This window comes from Embiotoca jacksoni, unplaced genomic scaffold, assembly GCF_022577435.1.
Source record: "Embiotoca jacksoni isolate LCO1_2020_lvr unplaced genomic scaffold, fEmbJac1.0.p SCAF_3, whole genome shotgun sequence".
NCBI lineage: Eukaryota > Metazoa > Chordata > Actinopteri > Embiotocidae > Embiotoca > Embiotoca jacksoni.
The window spans coordinates 10,939,224-10,959,448 of NW_027185381.1; the positions used below are offsets into that span (position 1 = coordinate 10,939,224).

General features: G+C 41.1%; 1 protein-coding gene across 7 annotated transcripts in view; it reads left to right on the top strand.

Moving 5' to 3' along the window:
• Window positions 1–18,756, top strand: part of LOC138206729 (coiled-coil domain-containing protein 136-like) — a 20,486-nt gene extending 1,730 nt beyond the window's left edge. For 5 of the 7 annotated variants that reach the window (XM_069163669.1, XM_069163670.1, XM_069163668.1 and 2 more), the window contains 8 exons: window positions 6,454–6,759; window positions 9,700–9,774; window positions 10,621–10,923; window positions 12,060–12,177; window positions 12,557–12,833; window positions 12,994–13,125; window positions 14,823–14,935; window positions 16,561–18,756. In XM_069163669.1, the coding sequence (XP_069019770.1) occupies window positions 6,454–6,759; window positions 9,700–9,774; window positions 10,621–10,923; window positions 12,060–12,177; window positions 12,557–12,833; window positions 12,994–13,125; window positions 14,823–14,935; window positions 16,561–16,573 (1,337 nt within the window). In that variant the 3' untranslated portion in view covers window positions 16,574–18,756. The remainder of the gene's footprint in view (window positions 1–6,453; window positions 6,760–9,699; window positions 9,775–10,620; window positions 10,924–12,059; window positions 12,178–12,556; window positions 12,834–12,993; window positions 13,126–14,822; window positions 14,936–16,560) is intronic. The other 2 variants (XR_011178956.1, XM_069163671.1) reach the window with 2 other exon arrangements.
• Window positions 18,757–20,225: the final 1,469 nt, after the last annotated feature.

Consider the following 20,225-nt stretch of genomic DNA (forward strand, 5'->3'; position numbering starts at 1 on the left):
TGAGCATTGATGCAATGTGGAGTCGTGCAGCGTTGGGTGTTATTTTAGATCAGCATTTTGCACAGTGGTTGTGTTGAACAGCTGAAGTTAGGCTTGCTTGGTAACTTCATACCACTGAACACAATGCATCTTTATTTTTTATTTTTTTGCCTCATGCAGAATCAGTGCTGTGTGACAGTTCGGAGAAAAATGTGTGGAATGTTTTTTTTTCTTCTTTTTTCTCGTCTGTTTGTCCCAACAAGGAAAAAGTGTATGTTTTTCTGCATGTTTTGAATGGGTGTGCAGCAGACAGAGCAGCTCTGTGTGGGACACCGCTGGGAGGATGTTTATTGGTATGGAGAGAATCACAGGTCAACAGTGGCCAAGTTACCAGAAACTGACTTCCTTTTCCTGTGTAGTGATGCCCTAAAAATGAACTTTCAATAACATGAGGATGTTTGGTGGATTATTTCTTTGGATATGCTCTGAAAAGTTAGCCATAGACTTATTGAAGAGCTTTGTATGGTCGTTATTTTTATTTAATGCGCAGCATTAATAAGCTGAAGCCTGCCTATTGACCATTATAACATGGATGCTGTCTCAGGAGGAATTATTCCTCCTTAACAAGCTCGTTCCTGTTATCTTAACTCCAGGGACGTCTTTCCTTTCATCACAGCCTGAGGCACGCTTTTAAAGCCGGAAATTAGGCTTCTACTCATTGCAAATGTCTGGCTTAAAAGTAGCGTGAATCCTGACTGATTCACCCTCATAAGACCAGACATACAGCAAGCAGAAAAGTGGACTGAGTGACAGCTAGTATTAACTCGTACACATTTTTTTTTATTACATACACTTGGGGATCTAAATGGATTAAAGTGCATTCGTTCTTCCCCAGCTGAGGTCAGTTCTAGCTAGACATCAGTCTGTGTTCTTAGAGAAAGGTGACTTTGTTCACAGCAGCAGTTGTTTTGTAGTTTTTCCTGTCCTGCTGAAGATAAGATTTACACTGCACTGGAAGAGATCCTTCTAAAATCAGCATCTACCAACAGGGAATACTGATGCTCTTACACAAACACACGCTCCCACTGATCAATAGAACATTATCAGAGGTGCATTTGACATTTGCGACCTGTCTGTATATCACGCAGCGATTCTCTACCACACTGCTCCTCCCACTTGCACGAGTTGCGGAACATTTCATTCTGCCTCCTTCTCTCTGCTTTCCCACTCAATATCTCTTCCCCCTCTTTCAGTTGCAATCCTCGGCTCTCTTCAGCGCCTACACACCCTCCAACACGCGCGCACACACACACACACACACACACACACACACACACACACACACACACACACACACACACACACGGGCGCACGCACACACACACGGGCGCATGCACGCACGCGCATGTGGAATGCGCACAGACGCACAACCCTTTGCACTTGCTGGCACCTCGGCCCACACAGCATTTCTCTCCTGTCCTCTCCTCCTTCCCCTCAGCTCCTCTCCAGAGTTGTGCCACCATGCCGCGGAATTCACATCAGCACTAATACTCCCCCAAAGGTACATAAACAGGATTTCTCCCAGCTCTCTGGAACTAATAAACAGCAAAGTTGCTGCCTTAGACAAATTTTGAAGATATGCGAGGTGCAGAGACCTCTGAGGAAAAACGACAAATGAAAACAAATCTTGCATGCTTTCCCACTTTCAGGCGCAGATCCTTCTTCCTCAGCTGTGAACAGTGGGACGTGTCTCCCTGCACCACCCGATTCCCCATGTTCCCCCGTCAGACTTTTAAGTGCTTCATTTAAAAAAAAAAAAAAAAAAAAGGCTTTCAAGGCGCTCTGCAGGCCCATGACAAAATTGACAAACCCTGAATGTTTTTGTGTCTTTCTCAGTTGTGTAAAGGAAAAAATTCTTTAAACTTCAGAAGGTTCTTGAACTCGTGCAGCTCCTTCCCCAAGAATGAATTCAACTTTTCTTTTCCCTCAGAAATGCGTGTCTTTGTCAACCTATCATTAGTGCACCCTCTCTCCCACTCTAGGTCTTTATCCTTTTTGGATTTGGCAGTTAGATGGTGTGCTGTGGTCTCTCATACTTCCTCTGTGATTTAAGTGATGTAAAACCTTCCAGAGAGATTGCTTTCAGGTGGGAGGCGTTGATTTGTGATCAAATGGATTATTACTGCATCTCTTGTTTTCAAGCTTTGTTCTATGGCGCTATTCATATCCCTTAATGGAATAGCTACACACCAACAGACACGCACTGCACCACTACACGAACACATTCCCAAAAATAAAATCACTGAACAAATCACCTATAGTATGTACACACTGACACAGTTTTTATGCATGCTCATTTAATGAGGCCAAATTATTGAATAGTCTGCAAAGCTTTTCTATTACATTGACCCACTTTCTCTTATTTCCCTTTGAAAGTGCAAACATGGATTTCCCATTTAAATAACAGAGTGGCTGATTAAGTTAGTCAAACTCTCGGGTGCTTGCGGCTCCTGTTTCTTTTCTTGTCTTCTCTCAGCCCGGTTGTTCCTCAGTCTCCCTGAAGTTTTCAGGCTCTGAGTACAGAGAGATAAACTCACATTATCCCCATGAGACCGGCACCCCTGCAGCTCGCTGCTCATCTCAAGCTGGCGAGTTTCACCCGGTTTGAAATCAGCAAATCTCATATGATGGGGATCTCACTGCGTGGGCTTCATGAAGCTTCTCTTCTTTTCTCTGTGGGGAAAAGCAAATGGCAGATGGAAAGGTTTCCATGGTAAGCAAACATGTGGACAAAAACACAGCTTTATTACCATAGTGACTTTCCATATGTTGAATCCCTGGTTTGTTGGTGTGTTGATTTCACCGTGGACGTGACCCGAGTCTGCTTGCATCTGATACCTGTTCATTTCACGAGGGAGGGGAGCAGCATGAGAGCCCTCAGGTCGTTACTCTTTCTGCTTCCTTGCATCTCTCTTATTGTCCTCCCCTCCTTTCCTCTTTTGCTCACACGGTCTCCATATTTTTTTCAACTCCCCCTCCCTGCTCCATATTATGTGTTGCTGTGAGGAAGTGTGCCAGTGCAGGGGAAAAGCTACAACATCAGAACTGGGCTGGCTTCAAAGCTGGGATAGGAGGGGGCGCTGTGCATTATGCATGGCCTCCTACACAGAGATTCGTGGCATACTTACACGCACCGAACACATGCAGTTTAAATATGGCAGACCAGCATGACGATATATATATGTATATATGTAGTGTATATAGGCGCACCACAGGTGGGACTCGGAGCTCATACCACACATCAATACACAGGCCCGTATTTACACACACGTGTACAAGAGCAGGAAGAAGTGGTAAACACATGAAAAAAACTCAACACGTGCGCACGCACACAAAAAACACTAACACTCACACCAACACCTGTCTGCTCAGTCCTACTTTCAAGCATGGTTCAGCACGGTGCACCCATCACACCACACCACATCTGTAGACAGCTTCCAGCTCCTGTTTGCAGTGAGCTGTCATTTCTCTTCACACTGATCTGACTCCAGATGCTCCCCTTCATACAGTAAAATTAGTTATCTAACTCAGTCATAGGCAGAGATCAGAGGAGAATATTTTCTACAGAAGTTCTCTTGAAAAATGCTTTGCGCTACATTTTGTATCATATGACACCTCATAGCATACGTAAAATGACAACTCATTATGAAGGCATATCTTGTTGTACTCTATCTGTCTGAAAGATTGAATTTCAGGTTTTGCTGCGTATCAAATATATAACAACTGCAACTGCATAACCACACTGATTGCTTCATGGAGAAAAGCTTTCCTCTCTGAACAGCTCTACATCTCACATCCATCCCTCTCCCTGCGTGCCTCTGTTTGCTAAAATCCTCGGTCTTCTCTTCAATTTTGCAAAGTGCAAATTTCATTACACTCCTCACTTGATCACCGAGCACCAAATCAGAAGCAAAACAAAGTGTTTGTGTTGCCAGATTAATGTTTAAACTCAATCTCCGACAGCTGTTCTGAGATGCTGACAAAGAATACACGGCGTGCCTTGTTGCCTCCTTTCTGACGTGGCACAGTGTTTGCGTTGATATCCTCAATGTGTTCTGCTGCAATGTGATTATGAAGGAATGTGTTGTGCACAGATAAAGCCGTCCTCCCCCTGGATCTGTAACACTGCTCCTGAGATGACTCCGCTGTCCGTCCCTGCTCTCGTATGCACGCCGCGTCCATGTCTAATGCAATCCCAGCGTGACTAAAGACCAGCACTGTGCCAAGTATGCAGTGGCGTGATCACAGGTGTCACTGCAGCTGATTCTGCTGCACAATGTGTTTGACATTCACTCACAAGGTAAGGCGATAAAGCTTCCTCAAAGAGTGAAACCATTTACAAGCAGGCTTGAGGGACCAGTGGAAAGGTAGCAGGGGTGGTTGTGTGAGGGGGTTTGACACAGTAATATGTTTAGACGTATCTTAATAAGGTAGTGGCTAATTATATCGCAAGGATCAAAGACAATACATCTGTCCAGTATTATAAACAATCTGTGAATGCCCAACAGTAACTAAGGTGTGTCGAAAGTGTCACATTTAGCTGCTGGTCAGCTGTAATTGGTGAGTGTGGACAGGATGGATGCTGCATTTACCAACTCTGAAACACCCAGAGCTAGACATCCAAACGGATTCGGATGTGAGTGATATTCAGTGAGAAGTCTTTTGTCTCTTGATGGCCTTTCGCTGCCGCCAGCTATACAAGCTCGCTCCGTGCTACAGCACTCCATCTCTCCACTTTATGACTAACTCATTAGACGAGCATCAAAGTTTAATGCCAAAATAGCCCAGTGCTCATGAAACCTCCCTCATGCCTCTCAGGGTCTGCATTGTTTAAATTAAAATTATTATGAGACAGGAAGGAATAAGGCTGCCATCGATCTGGCAAATGAGAGAAATGTTACACGTGCTTGGCTGTGACGGAAATGGTTACATCTACGAGGGGGGGGGCAGAGAAATAATTATCTGAAGAAATGGAAGCATCCCTAGAGCTGAGATTACACCTGTGAGCATCACTCTTAATTAGGTAGATCTGTAGTTAATGCTTCCCTCCGTCCCCTGCTGCAGCCCTGTTCTCATCCCGTCTCACCATCCTCACATCGCTTTCTGAGTACAAACAGCAATTTTGAGCCACTCGGAGACCACTCGAACATGAATGTACAATGCTACATATTCATTTATTTCTTTGATGAACCTGACCCTGCAGGGTGTGTTACTGGGAAAGAGGAGTGAGATGATTTCAGGCCAGTGTTGTAGTGTGGGCAGAACTTCCAGGGATGAGACTGAAATCGGGGTACACGTGATCTCTTATCTTTTAGGATTCTGCTGAGAACAAATCAACCCTGTGAATAGACTCTCCACTGAGCTCTGGCCTTCCACGCCTCACAGAAAGTCTCATCTGACTCATGGGAAACTACTTTAAGTGGGAATTGGCCATCAATGTTGTTGTGCTGTAAATTATTGCCTTCCCTTCCAGTTTTCTGACCTGTTCTGCATTTGTCTTCGCAGCTCGAGCAAGCAGCGGCAGTTAATATGTCAAATCAAGTTTATTTGTATTGCCCTACATCATATACAATGTCTCATTTGGTTTTAATGGCCCACATTAAAAATAGCTCTCAATCCATCCCAGGTTGGATGACAGGAAAACCTTCAAATATGCAAAAAAAACCCAACAACCTACGGACAACCGTGCAATATGACACCGTGTAATAAGAGAGATGTGTGTCACATCGCTCTTACTATGAGTGGAGGCTTGTGTTATTATGGACTTTGAGGTGCATTGCTGAGTGGTGAGTCATAGTGATTGCTTCAGCATACTGGCCCACCTCCCCCTCCTTCTCCCTCCGCATTGTGTCAGCTAACTCACTCCACCTACTGGTCGAACATTTGAATCCACAGTGCAGACTGAGGACTGTAAAACTGAGTGATATATGTGCCAGAACAGACATAAGCAGTTGGCTTTTAAAACATAATCGAAAGCATGTCGAATATTGTGACGTTAACGTCCAAATATCACCATCACCAACAACATTACACACTAGTGTGACAGTTTTAGGCACGTGCGATCTTCTTCCAGCTTCCTCCTATATCCTCTCTGGAGGATAAAGATCATAATCCCATCTCTAATCACAGAAGAGGGTTGGCACTTCTCTTGTATGTTTGAATCACTGTTTGAATTTCTGTTTAAATTAGGAGGTATTAGTGGCATAGAGGTTGGTGTACAGAGGAATCAATGCTACTTTAATCACAAGATGGAGCTGTTGATTCAAACAGAAAAGTCAATTTGTGCTGTGCCTAAAATCCTGACTAAGTTTAGGTGATGACAGAGTTGTTTGTCACCAGTCAGTCTTTCTCTCCGTCACCCTTTTTGTCCCTATTAGGCTTTCCTCTTTAATATCTGTGTCATCTTTCAATCAGATGACCTCTGTGATCTGAAAGCCGAGAGCAGCCCCACCATGGACAACGAGATAACAGCCAAGGAGAGAGGCGTGCTGGAGGAGAACAACGAGAAGGAGGAGATGGATCAGGAGGGGGAGGGGAACGAAGAGAAATTGAAGGAGGAGGAAGGTGACGGGGAGGACAAGGAGAGGAAGGAGCAGGAGCCGCTGACAGAGGAGCAGGAGTTGGAGGAGCTGAGGGCCCAGGTGGTGCAGCTGCTGCTGGAGCTGGAAGATGCCAGAGAGACCTCCAACAAACACCAGGAGAGTTTCCATGAGCTGCAAGGTGACATCTCCAGCTTTGCATTTGATCAACACTTATTCCTCATGTAATGTCTTAAATCATTATTCGTGCTTCATCACAGACCAACCATGTAAGCTTACATCAACCACTGTGAACTTGAATGCAAACATCCTTATCATCCAACCGCATACCCTAAATCCACAGTATTTTTTCCAGCATTTAAAGGGAAATTACACTATTTGTCAACGTGGGTCTTATAGTTATGATTAAAAGAGTGTACTGACAAGGAAAGCTGCAGCTCCTTTAAATATCAATTTAACAGAAAAACAATCCGTTCGACTGAAAGTAAACTGCTGGAAAAATCATATGAAGATGAAGAGCAATTAGTGACAACCGCAGTCTGTGATTTTACTCCTTTAGCATAAATAAAAGCTAATTTGAAAGCCTACCACAGTTCGCTAAAATGTAGTATGTCATTATAAGCAGGGCCTGTTTCACCATATTCACAACGAGATAATTTATCCTCCTTTTAATTGTGACTGTTCAAAATCTCTGCTATACCATGAGCCTGTCTCATAAATTTATCTGCACTTTGCAACAGTCATTTGTCAAATCTGCACAGTGCACGTCAGCACTGCTCGCAAAATGCTTTTATGAAATGGGCCTTGACTTTGAAAAACTGATCAACATACTGTAGTTCCTGCACTCGCATTACATAAGTCCACATTTCCCACAAGTCTACAGTGTATTTGGTCAGCAAAGTAGACAAAAACTTGAGAAGAAGGAATCAAGAAATTTACCTTTTTAATATCTGGTGAATTTTCAGTGGGCAAAAATTTTTTGTTAAAAAAGAAATCACGACATAATTATTTACTAACATTTTTAGAACATGAAATTACTTAATTTATGTCAGAAACGCTCAACCTTAAAACTGTCATTACATTTACTCTTTTATATTTAATCTTTAATTCTTTACACACTCACAGAATAAACCATTTCTTCTCTGAACAGCTGAACTTTCCACCAGGGACCTCTCTTATACAGGGGTAACTGTTGAAATGTGGTTACTGACATGGTCGGTTGCTCACTGTCGCTAAATAGAGCGTCACGTCATGCTTTAGAAATGATGAGCTTAATGTTCAGGGACACCACCAGTGAGTAAGGTCTTGGGTATGAGGCCCATGTGAGCTCAGTGTGTGTGTACGTGTGTGCATTAATATGGCGTGGTGAGCTCTGCAGTGTATCTGGCAGCGGTGGAGACATTCCTCTTCAGACTAATGTGTGCAAGCGGAGGGAAGCTTCCAGACTGAGTGTTCCAGACCGTGACGAGCAATCACGGTTGGTCAGGTCCCAACTGTCAGCTGCTCAGTCTGCTGGCAGCTGACACAGGCAGAGGCTGGAGTTTTGGTTGGAGATTTGTTCCCCCACACCAACACGATGTAGTTGTGTGAATGGATTATATTGTGGTGTTCACAGCATTGGAAAATTATGTAAAATAGTTCCAAGATGTGACTTTCCAGAAAAATGTCACCTATATTCTAAATATTCACCATGAAAATGACTTGTAGTGAGTTTGAAATGTTATTTTAACATTTAAAACTAAAGACCAAGAGTCTAAAGCCATGCCAGCAGCACTTTGTGGTAGTACTTATGAATATGTAACTGGTAACATGCTAATTTTTTAGCAGGTATAAAGTTTACTCTGTTCATCAACTTAGTTTTGCATATCAGCATGTCACATTTTCTTATCAGCAATAAACACGAAGCACACCTTAAGCTGGTGAGAATGTTTTTCATTTTGCAGGTATTTGGTCTTATACCAAAGATTAGGCAAATTAAAATTTCTACCCTGCTTATGGCACGACAGGAAAGAGGCAATCAAAGACGTTGAGATGAGTCTGAATCAAAGTTGTAAAAGTGGCTAAAAACAAAATTTACAATATACAGTACACATGTAAAGCTACAATATATCAGTGGATAGATACCATCATTGGTAAGTAAAACAAATATATCGTACTGCGCAAAAGTGTTTGTCACTTTAATTCTTATCCATCAAGGAGGCATCTGACCGTCCCAAAATAATTGTGCAACCATAAAGAACTATCTTCAGCCACAAGAGGAACAAGGATTCCTGCAACAGATGGCACGTCCTCACAGAGCTCTGATCTCAACATCATAGTCAGGCTGGGGTTACATGAAGAGGCAAAATACACTGAGACAGACTTAAATTCACAGAAGATCTGTGGCAACTTTTCCAAGACACTTGGAACAACTTGAGAACCTTGGAAAACTGCACCCTTGTAAACAGGTGCTGATTTAAAGGCAACGGGTGGTTGCACCAAGGACAGATTTGATGAAAACATTTTCTGTTTACTGCATTTTGTATAAAGTTAATTCATAAACATAACATTTCTCTGACATTTTTGACAGCATCCCCACTTTACTTTCAGTGCCTTAAGCTTTTGCATAGTAGTGTGTATTTTTATTTGGTTTAATTGATCCATTAAGAATATGCAGACTTAACCGAGCACTCTTTATATTCAGCAGCTGTAGTTGTTGTTATTGTACTAAAACCATCAGTGAATCTGCCTGAAGCATGCGACAGAAATTACTTGGCATGATACATGCTAATAAGGACCAAAAAGAAAGAGAATCAAAAAATAGCAGCAAACCAAAAGCTGTGAAAGTGGCAGCCATAATAATCAGCATTATTTTCTTCTTCTGTCTTCAAAGGTTGTTGGATTATTTTTAATAAAGTGGAGAGTTAGGAATAAATAGACTAAAAACATTTAATACACTTATATGGATGGTCACCTCTATTCTGTGTGTTTAACAGCAGACACAAAGAACAGCTTGTGTCATTCAGTCAGGCCTCAAGGTTGAACAGCTTATCAAGTTGTCATCTTTCTATTGGCCTGCTGGACTGACTTTTTCCTCTTATCTCTGCCCACTCCCCGCCTCTCCTCTCCTCACCTCCACCAGGGCTGTTGGACGATGAGCGTCTGGCTAGTGCCCATCAGGCGGAGGCTTTCACACGGCAGATCCAGAATCTACAAGGTATCAACACGACGAAACCCTCAGCAAATAAAATCAATGATAGCAGATACTTTAACCCACAGACAATGCAAACAGAGAGCATAATCAAAATTATACATTCTATATTACATTTATTATGGTTGTCAATACTTGTGCTGACTTCTGATTTTGCCCTGTAAGCTGTATTAGCAATAATCAGAAAGACTTCCATTTTATGTCTTATCTTGGCAGGATTTTTCTATTGTCTCACAGCTCTTAATGGTCTCATTTCAGACAAAAAAGTCATTTTGGGATGTACATTTTTTTTTTTTTTTCAAAATCCTCAAACATTTGGGCTAATTGATTTTTTTTTTTGTGGACAATTTATTTTACTCAAATCAAAGAAGTTATTCTTCTAAAAAGCCTTAGAGATGAAGTGTGGTGGGAAAAAAAACCCACTCATTTTAGAGGTAGTTAATAACAGATTTCCAACGCAGTCGTTAAACAAAAAAAGAGACGATGACAATTAGAAAAAGCAGGAGCGTAGTTTTGTTCTTAAAGTTGTTGAGAGATGGAGACAATTTCCTTCCCTGAAACTACTAAACTAATCATCTGAACCTGACCCTGAAAAAAACACAAGGGTTACCATCAGTTACGTCAGCTCTTCTTTCAAACAGTACACACACACACACACACACACACACACACACACACACACACACATGCAAGAACACACCACCCACACGCACAAACACATACAGGCCCACTGTTTCAGAACCTCAGGTGAGCTCATACACACATACACACACGTACACTTATAATGACACCAGTCTCACCCACACATCCACCCAAAAAGGAAACCTTCTCCATCTCCTCCTCTTGCTACAGCCCAGCTGCGCTCTGTTCAGGAGGAGATGGACAGCCTGGAGGAGGAGAAGGAGAGTGAGCTCACCGAGGCCCAGGAGGAGCTGCGTACAGCTCAGGAGGAGGTGCTCCTGCTCCAACAGGCGGCGGAGGAGGCGGCGGCAGAGAGGGAGAATGACATTGCCTCGCTGCAGGAAGAGCTGTGTCGTCGGCGGGCTGAGCTGCAGCGTCTCAGTGATGAGACCCAGGAGTATGAGTTGGAGATCACAACACTGAGGGCTGAGATCAGCATGAAGAGCCAGCGCAGGGAGGCCGAGAGGAGAGAGGGTGAGGGATGAGGAGGAGAAGAAGGATGAAAGACAGAGGGTGGAGGTGGTTTGAGTCGACACATGCCTTCTCCTCCCATACAGCATGACTTCACATACGTTACATCGAGCATAAAATAACATGTTTTGGTTTTACACCTCATCTTCACACTGTGTAAACAGCGATCAGTGAAAAGCACAAAGACCTACTGTCTCTGCTGATACTGTGGAATTTATCCAGCTTGCTCGTAGCACAAATAGCCTGTGATCAGTCTTTGTAGCTCATATTATTAAAACAAAACACAAGGTAATGGATGGTCTCATTACCTCACATCATGTTAGCATCCTGCAGTCAAAAACATAAATCATTTGCGGGTTTCAATAAATATTATAAATGACAAATGTGATTGCTGAATGTGGTGAAGGGAGTGGTGTGTGAAGATTGTGTGTGTGTGTGTGTGTGTGTGTGTGTGTGTGTGTGTGTGTGTGTGTGTGTGTGTGTGTGTGTGTGTGTGTGTGTGTGTGTATGTGTTTAGATACCAGGAACATGAAGTCATGACGGGGAGGGACACACACTTCCAACACATGATATCACCGCTGGGCTCTGCAGCTGAGCCTCGGGTGGGACTGAGGGAGGGGAGCTCATTGTTGTGTTCTTTCATGAAAACATCTCCCGAAATGTATTTCATATGCAAGTATTATCTAACTCGGGCTTGGCTTTGATTTTAAAGGAATAGTTTGGACATTGTAGGACATATGTGCACAAATAATGTTTGAATTGTTGATTTTTACGTTTTTGCATGGAATAAACGAACAAGATGTTCCATTTTTAATTAGTGAGCACTAAAGGTTCTGGTGGTTGGATTTTGCTCCCGCTGACAGAGCACATCTGTTTACTCCTGTTTCCAGTCTTTATGCTAAGCTAAGCTAACCAGCTGCTGGCAGTAGCTTCATATTTAACAGACCGATATGAGTGGTGTCAAGTTTCTAATATAACTCTTGACAAGAAAGATTTATGTCCAAAAATGTTTAACTATTTCCTTCATATAATTGAAATGTATTGTAGTTGTGCTAAACAAGCGGTAAAGTTCAAGATGAGCTCAACTGACCTGCATCCTCTTTTCATATCGTCATCTCTGTGCTTCCTCGGCCTGGCAGGTGACGTTGACCTGCTGAAGGAGGAGTGCCGTCTGCTGAGGGAGGAGTGTCAGACCCTGAAGGAGGACAACAGGCGTCTCTCTGAGAGGCTGCAGCTGCTGCAGAGACAGAGGACATGGTGAGGGGTCAATGGGTGCTCACTCATCATTTTGCTCAGTGGATCAGCTGGAGGGGAGTAGTACCCTCTGAAATAGTGACCCTAACCACAGCCATGTCTCATTTACTAAATACCAACACCTGTTTGATCACTGCAGTGAATTTGTAATGTCACGAGGGATTACTAATAATTGCTAAAACCATTTGGTGATGAATTGATGAGCAATTACAAATAATTCTCACTCTGAAAGTTCATTCATGATATTTGAAGCACTACCTCAAAAGCCAACACAAGTGATGGGCATTTTTATCACATTAAATACCACCCATATCTATAAGGTAGATGCACTTGGGTCACTCGGGTCAATTCAACTTTTTGAGCTTTCCCCTCCACATTACAGCTCCAGTGTCTACCTGTCACTGAAAGAGGAAGAAGCCGGGGAGGGCGAAGAGGGGAAGGAGATGGAAACTGGGTCAGATGAGGTCATGACAGAGAGCTACATGACCATGGCCCAGTCGGAGAACTGTCGCCTGGTGGATGCCTCCATCCAGAAGAATATTTCATTTGATGGGAAACCGGCGACACCGACGGGCTGGAACGGAGGCATCGGGGAGATCTTCTCCCTGAGAGACCAGCTGAAGCAGGCTGAGGAGAAGGCTTCAGAGGTTCAGAGGGAGGTATGATACATTATTCAGCAGTACCATAAGGGTTGTCTGGAAATGTCAATAAAACACTGACAAGATTTGGGTCAAATATCAGAAAATTATTTTGGGTACAATATATTCAATCAAATACAATTAATTTTGTTTCTGAGGGTTTAACCTCTGTGTCCTCTAGTGTGACGGTCTGAAGATGGAGCTGCAGGAGCTGCAGATCCTGTACGACAGCAGTCAGAGGGAGAGAGAAGAGCTGGAGGAGGAGCTGCAGCGCTGCAAGGCAGAGCTGCAGAAGCTTTCAGGGGGGACTCAGGTGAGGGACCAGAGGCCAAAGGCTGTACTGGCACAAACATGAATAATTTAACGGCAGACAGTTGGTACAAAGGAGATTAATTTTAAATGCTGTGTAGCTTTGAGTGATTAAGGATAGGGCATACAAGTCTGCTAATTTGATCTGATGTAAATTTATTCTCTTAACAGTTTTTCAGCTATGATTTCTACACAATTAAAGAAATATAATGCCTTTTCACACTGTGAATTAACATATAACAAACCTCACATTACGCCTTGTGTCTGTTGAGCCCACTTTTCTTTGTGTCCCATACTGTAGCAATATATGTTGTGATATGAGCAGACCTGGCCTGTCAGCCCATATCAGTATGTAGTGTGTGCTTTAGGCTGGGGAGCTTTCCCCCCCCACTGTGTCTGTGTCCGAACCTCTCTGTGACAGCAATGCTTCAATACTGTTGTTGGACAAAAACACAAAATCTGTATAAAAGCATTTAAGCAGCAGGGAAATGGTGCATATTGTGCCGCTGAAGCTGATTTGTAGGCTTTTATACATTTTTCAGAAGAGCAAAGGTAAATAAAGAACCTTTGCAGCATATCAAATTTTATTCTTTTATGCATTTTTCTCATCGTCAGACTGGTTTGCAATTCTTTTACTAAGGTGCTGTATGAAAATCTACATACAGTGAAACAAAACTTAACACAGTAAATGACACTATTATTACATAATAACTATTTGAAATTCTGAAAAATCCAGCAGGATTTTTGTACTGAAGCGCTCAACCAGTTTCTACCTTCTTAATTCAAGAAGCAATAGTACCTCTAATGTATATCAAGGTATTTTTGCTTTGTTGTGAATCTTTGAAAACATAGTTTGTGTTTTCGACAGTAAGTCTGGGTGGACCATAAATTCACTTAAGTCCTTTCACCTACAAAGATTGGAAGCTGATGTTTATACAGCTTTAAAAAGAGTGGATATCGATTGCTGTATAAGTTAGATATGTTATATATCTGTAAATCTAAACAATCCCCCAAAATATGATACTTTTTGGGAAAGTGCTGGCAGCAATGTAAGGTACTTGAACACTCAAATGGTCCTTTATGATAAAAAAAATAAATAAAAAAAAAAGTCAAAAAATCTAAAAGAAACAGCTAAAACTGTGTGTTTTGTCTACAACAGCCGTGATGAGATGTCTCTGCATCGTGTCAAACTGTCTACCCGTGCCTGTCTCTGATGCTGTCCTTGTTCTCTGAATGTCCATGATCCCTCAGCCTGTATGACAACAAATCTGACAAAACACAAAGAGCAATTTAGCTACAAAATGAGGATCGAGAGAGACTAAAATACCTCCATAAGCTAGTCACAACATTCATGCTGTAAGTTTTCTTTTTTTCTTTTAGACACCATAACCTCACATGCAGCCAGTAAATGCCACACAGGACTGCTCACACATACTCGCATTGAGTTGATGTTTATGTCACCATAAAGTTATGCATTGTTTGTTTATTAGGAAATAGAAATCACTCCATCACAGCCCTTCTTCTGTATGTCACAGCCATAGACCATGTTTTGATTTAGTGATTTTTGATTTGGTTTTTTTTGTAATGGTGGTTCATTTGTGATGTTTTCACACCTGTATGTTTATTATTTGGCTCAGTCCATCCATTCATTCATCCCTTTCATCTCCATGGTCCTTGTGTTTGTTTTTGGTCCCTCCTCAGAGATTCATCCATCCGTCTGAGCACCCTGTTCTCTCCATCCCCTTCATAGGAATGATTGTAATTGTGGCTGTGGTCTGGTGCTGGTTGTCGGAGCTGGCGTCCCAGAGAGCAAGGTATGGGAGGAGCTTATCTCTGTCTGATGCATAATGCTACGTCTGGTTCTTACACACACAAATTGCGTTAGTTTACCCAAATTACAAAAACAAAATCTTTGTATACTTGCCTGTAGTCCTTTGTAGAAATGCTGCAAATTTGGTATTATGTGCTCGGGTTTTGAGACGCGAGAATCAGAGATAAGAGGAGTTTTATTTCCGATAACTCTGGAAATTCCAGATACTCTCGACAGTTTCTGTTGACAAAATGTCTTCAGCAGAAAGTGTCTCAGTTAGACACTAGAGACACTTTGAAATAAATACTCTTATCGTTGGCAAAAAACACGATCAACAGATTTAATAAGTCAACAATCCCAAAAACAGGACTGAATGATGCTCAGTTGGTAGAGCTGACGAATGAACCAGTGATTTCAAGGCATTAAATAAACAACTGAGGATGGTCAGTGAAAGAAAGCATGGCTTTCATATTTGTTGAAAAGAAGTTGTTTTGAAAGATTTCGAATGTAATTTTTCACTGCTGTGGAAACCAAAACCAAAAACCTTTTCATCACTGTGTTGTGGTTGGTGTTGAAAAAAAATAAAGTGTGGTAAAATAGAATGGCTTAGATAACTCCAGAGGTAAATATTGTATGGTTTTCTGTTATTTTGGTGAACTAACCCTTTAATATTTATGGTTGTGAATCTTTATATTTAGGATTCATTTAGTTGTTTAGGAAGGGAACATGACACTTTTTCTTGGAAAATCTCCAGTGAATGAAGATACTGTACAGTAGATTATGATGTTAGATATCTATGGAAGGTGGACATGAGACGGGTGGGCAGTTTGGCAAATTATAACAAAATATTTCCTTGAACGACACTGAATAAGTAATTTACAGGAATATGTCAACATTTTTGTAAATATGCTTAATCGCTTTCTTGCCAAGATTCAGATAAGAAGACCGATACCACTCTCTGGTATTTGGGTTAAATATGGAGCTACAGCCAAGAGACAGTTATCTTAGCATGAAGACTAGAAACAATGAGAAACGGGTACCTTAGTCCAAAATCTGAAAAGTAATACCTACTTGCACCTATCATGTTCACTAATGAACAACTTTTATTGTGTTTGATAAACTCTGAAAAACAGAGATATAAAAACAGTAATTTGTGGTCTTGGAGGAGCTCAGAGGTCATGAGGTCGTCATCACAACCAGTGGAGGCAGACAGATAAACTGTTGACAGGAAACAGTTACAGCAAGTATTCATTAAAACTGTTTCAGTAGATTTTTAAAAAATTTTTTTTTTTATTTCCCTGTCTTTTAAACATACAAAATATAATGTGTATAGTGAGTTTTAGAGGTGCTGGTGAGGATACATGTATGTTTGAACTTTGGACTGCGCCCGTGTAGCCGTTTCCCCAGGCTTCAGGTTTTATGCTGAGCTAAGCGAGTCATCTCTTGACTCCAGTTCCATGCTTGTCCACACGGGCATCAGAGTGACAACAATAATCTTATCTCGCTCTCGGTAAGAAAGCGAATATCTCCCAAAATGTGGAACTATTCCTTTAAAGGCCTGGTATGGTCTATCTGGGATGGCCCGCCTCTACGGACTCTTAACACTGGTCTTTTCATGTCTTCCCTCAGGGGAGTGAGGTAGGTTGGAACTCCATTGGGACTATCACTGCAGCCACTGCGGTGCTTCTCGTGATGACTAGCTTGTTGAGAGCTCTCGTCCGATGTTGATTGGATGGCTAAAAACAGCACAGGGATGGACGTCTGCTTCAGACCAGCCCTCGTTCTCTTCTGCCACGTCCATAGACCGAACTGGAATGATCTAAATGTGATAGAAGTGACTGTGTAGTAGGAAACGAACGGGAAGCTTTATCTCTAATGAGACGGTACCACAAGCACGCGGACTGAGAATAATGCGCTCAATCTGAGAAGAAGATTGAAGATTGAAAACAATAATGACAATGAGGTGTCCTGCAAAGAGCCCACATGAGGACCGATCTCTCCACTAAATGTATGCTAGTGCTGTGTCATTCCTCCTCTGTGTCTGTGAATATTATTTTTTCTTCTTTAACAATGTGATTAAATTAAGTTCATGGTTATTAATGTCCCCCAAATGGGTTTTTACTTTATTTAACCATTATTTATTTATTTGTGTTTAAACTCTTGTTAATGGGTGTCTCTGATAATAATGACCAACATTCAGTCTGGACATTTAATTCACTGAAAACCCTGAAATATACATATACGCTCAAAACATTAACAAAAAGAGTTGTTAACTAATAGTTATTTCCCTCAAAATACTAACTGCAATAAATGAAAAATACTGCAATTACTTAACCGTTCTACTACAAAAATGATCGTGTCAGTGTTATTCTGCCCTTTTATTAACTTTGACTTCTCCATTGTAAACGCCAATGATGATGTTTATGGCATGTCACCCCTGGTCGGAGGAGTCAGCTAGTCTTCACCTTCCCCTTTAATTATTAGTTTAACCAACATGACAAAGTCAGGACAGTGCTTCTGATTCATTTTGCCTGCTCACAGTTCACTTTAAAACCTGACATCCACAGACACATTGTCACACTAACAGAATGATTTGCTGTATGTACTAGGAAAAAACTTTTAGCAACTCTGGGAGCAAATCCAGGGATGATCGAGCCGTGTAGTTATGTCTTCTCACATTTCAGCTCAATGTCAACTTCAATGTGGAGGAGTACATGTTTAATTGCCTTGTTTTTTCCAAGTGTATTGTTAGTACTGGTGACTGCAGATTGTTTAAAGGTACACAGTGCGAGTGTCCACTGTCGACTTTACTGATGACACAATTTATGTGAAAATAACTTCAGACCAGCTGACATCTGGCCACAGAAGGATTATACCATTGATGCAGTCAAGTGAATGAACACAGTTAGTTGTTTCTGAGGGAATTTTAGACATTGCTATTGGGTCCAAAATATGTAAATAGGACAGTGTTGGAAAGAGTTAGCCTGAGCATCAGTTAAAAAAAACTGTTTACATTTGTGAATTTTTTTTTGCGAAAATATTAAATATTTTAGAACTGAAAAAAGCATGCCAGAAAACGTATAGAAGCACAATATATAATTTATGTTGGTTACGTGGACTGTTTCCTTGTATTTCATGTAAATAGATGTGACATAGTACTGTGGGAGAGATATTTCTTAAATCCATTTGTACTAGCTTTGTAGAAAGTTTATTCTATTTTGAAAGAGCGTCGTATATTTGATAGCCAAATTATATACCATGTAAATGTTTATTTATGGTGACGTTACTCAGAAGAACCACTCGCATTGCTTACCATTGTCAGTACCTCAAAGGTGGTGTAGTCATTGCATGCGTTTAGATTGCAGTTGACCTTAGTAGCCAGAAAGTGCGATGCGACTCTTGGTTTTTAGAATTAAATTTCAGAAATGTGTTAAAATCTTTTTCTGACAGTAACAGAAGCTTGATAAAACTACCTGATCAATATTATTTCAGCATATGAACATAGACCAAGGTAATAATGTGCCACAGGACTGCAAATGTTGTCATTGTCTGTTTGATCAACTTGCAATAGAAATTGAATTCCCATCGACTGCAACAGTACATATAAATATTGTCTGATTTGGGACATGATTTGTCATTATTTCTGACCTTATTTCATGAATATTAACCTTATCATTGTTTCAGAAGGCTCTATATTGCACAGTGTTTCTCAGCTTGCTGCTTTATGTATAGCATTGTTGTTTTCAATATAGTTGTGATTATTTTGTAACCTGGAGGTCTATTTTGCACTGTAAATGACTTGAGAAAATAAATATACCGAACCCACATGATGTCTGAGAGCTTTCTTTTCTCGGGTGGTGGCCTCACCGGCTGTCAGAGTCACAAAGTTTAAAGGTCTCGTGGAATCCCATTCATGAAAACATCAGTGTTCAACCTGAGTAAGAACCCTCTCTCATGTTACCCGGCTTGTATGGATATTAATAACCTTCACTCCAGAGACATGACATAAGCTCACAGATGCGGCTTCTGTACAGATGGCAAGAACTGGTGTGTCAACGTTGTTGATGAAGCCTCCAGACATTACCACGACTCAAGGTTTAATGTTTAAATGCTGCTAATCATCTAAAAGTAGCCTGATATGCAGTTCTGTGACCAACAAGTCACAGTGTCAATTTAGGTTTACATTAAATGAGTTTCCCAAGTCTGCAAATAATCCCTTCAGATTCTGACTTGGGTCATGTCTAACTCTCAGAGTTATGGCTGAGGAAATAAAAAAAGTGTCTTAACGGTCGAAATGTCAGATCCAGATCACCACACAAATTTAATCAACTACCCTTTGGCCTCGGGCCTATCTGTCCAGCCAATTCCCCCCAAATCCTTTCTTAAATATTTAATATATTCAACTGACAGACGAACAGGGAAAAAAACTAATTAAAAAAAAAAAAAAAAAGGTGGGAAGCTGACTGTGAGAACAGCCATGGGGAATCTCTGGAGATATAATGTCAACTCAACACAGTCCAGGTCAACAGATCCAGCTGTGATATTTTTTTTTTGGTTGCTCACATGAATGCTTTCTGTCAATTGCGTGAGTCAGAAACAGAAATAAGACAAATAATATCAACATATTTAAAACCACTGTGTAAAAACTAAAAACTTGTTTGGTTTTCCCTGAGTCAAATCTTACTTTATTGTTTTACAATAAATGAATCTCCTAATTTTCAACACAAAACATTATTGTGTAACTGAGGTTACAATCTAAAAAAAAACACAAAACATCTTTCAGGTATATTATTACATAGTGGGAGGTCAATTTAGGGACCCCTGCTGTGTCCACACCGGATATCCTGAGAATGCCTTATGCATGTGTCACAGTTATTTTGACCTCCCACGATTTGATCAAGGCTGCTGTTGGCTTCTGATGTCACTCATGTCACTAAGTGCTGAGTCACAAAACCATGCAAATCCTTGAACCTGCAGGGAACACAGTGTTTATTCTAAATGACTCATTTTCACATCCACTTTTCTATGAACCTATATTCTGTCCTGGTGTATTACACAGCCTCATCAGCAATAAATTGTTTTGTCACTGATCAGAGTTGAAGATGACACACATTTACTATGAAGCTTTGAAAGACATTTTAAAGACAGGCCATTTTAAATGTGTGCGCTGGTCTTTGAAATTTGATTTTTTTTTTTTTGCAGAAAGGGAAACTGAGTTCTTGTAGGTGACACAATGAGCATATTTTACTTTGGTTATGCTTGATGGTGCAGAAATGTGATTTATTGTATATCAA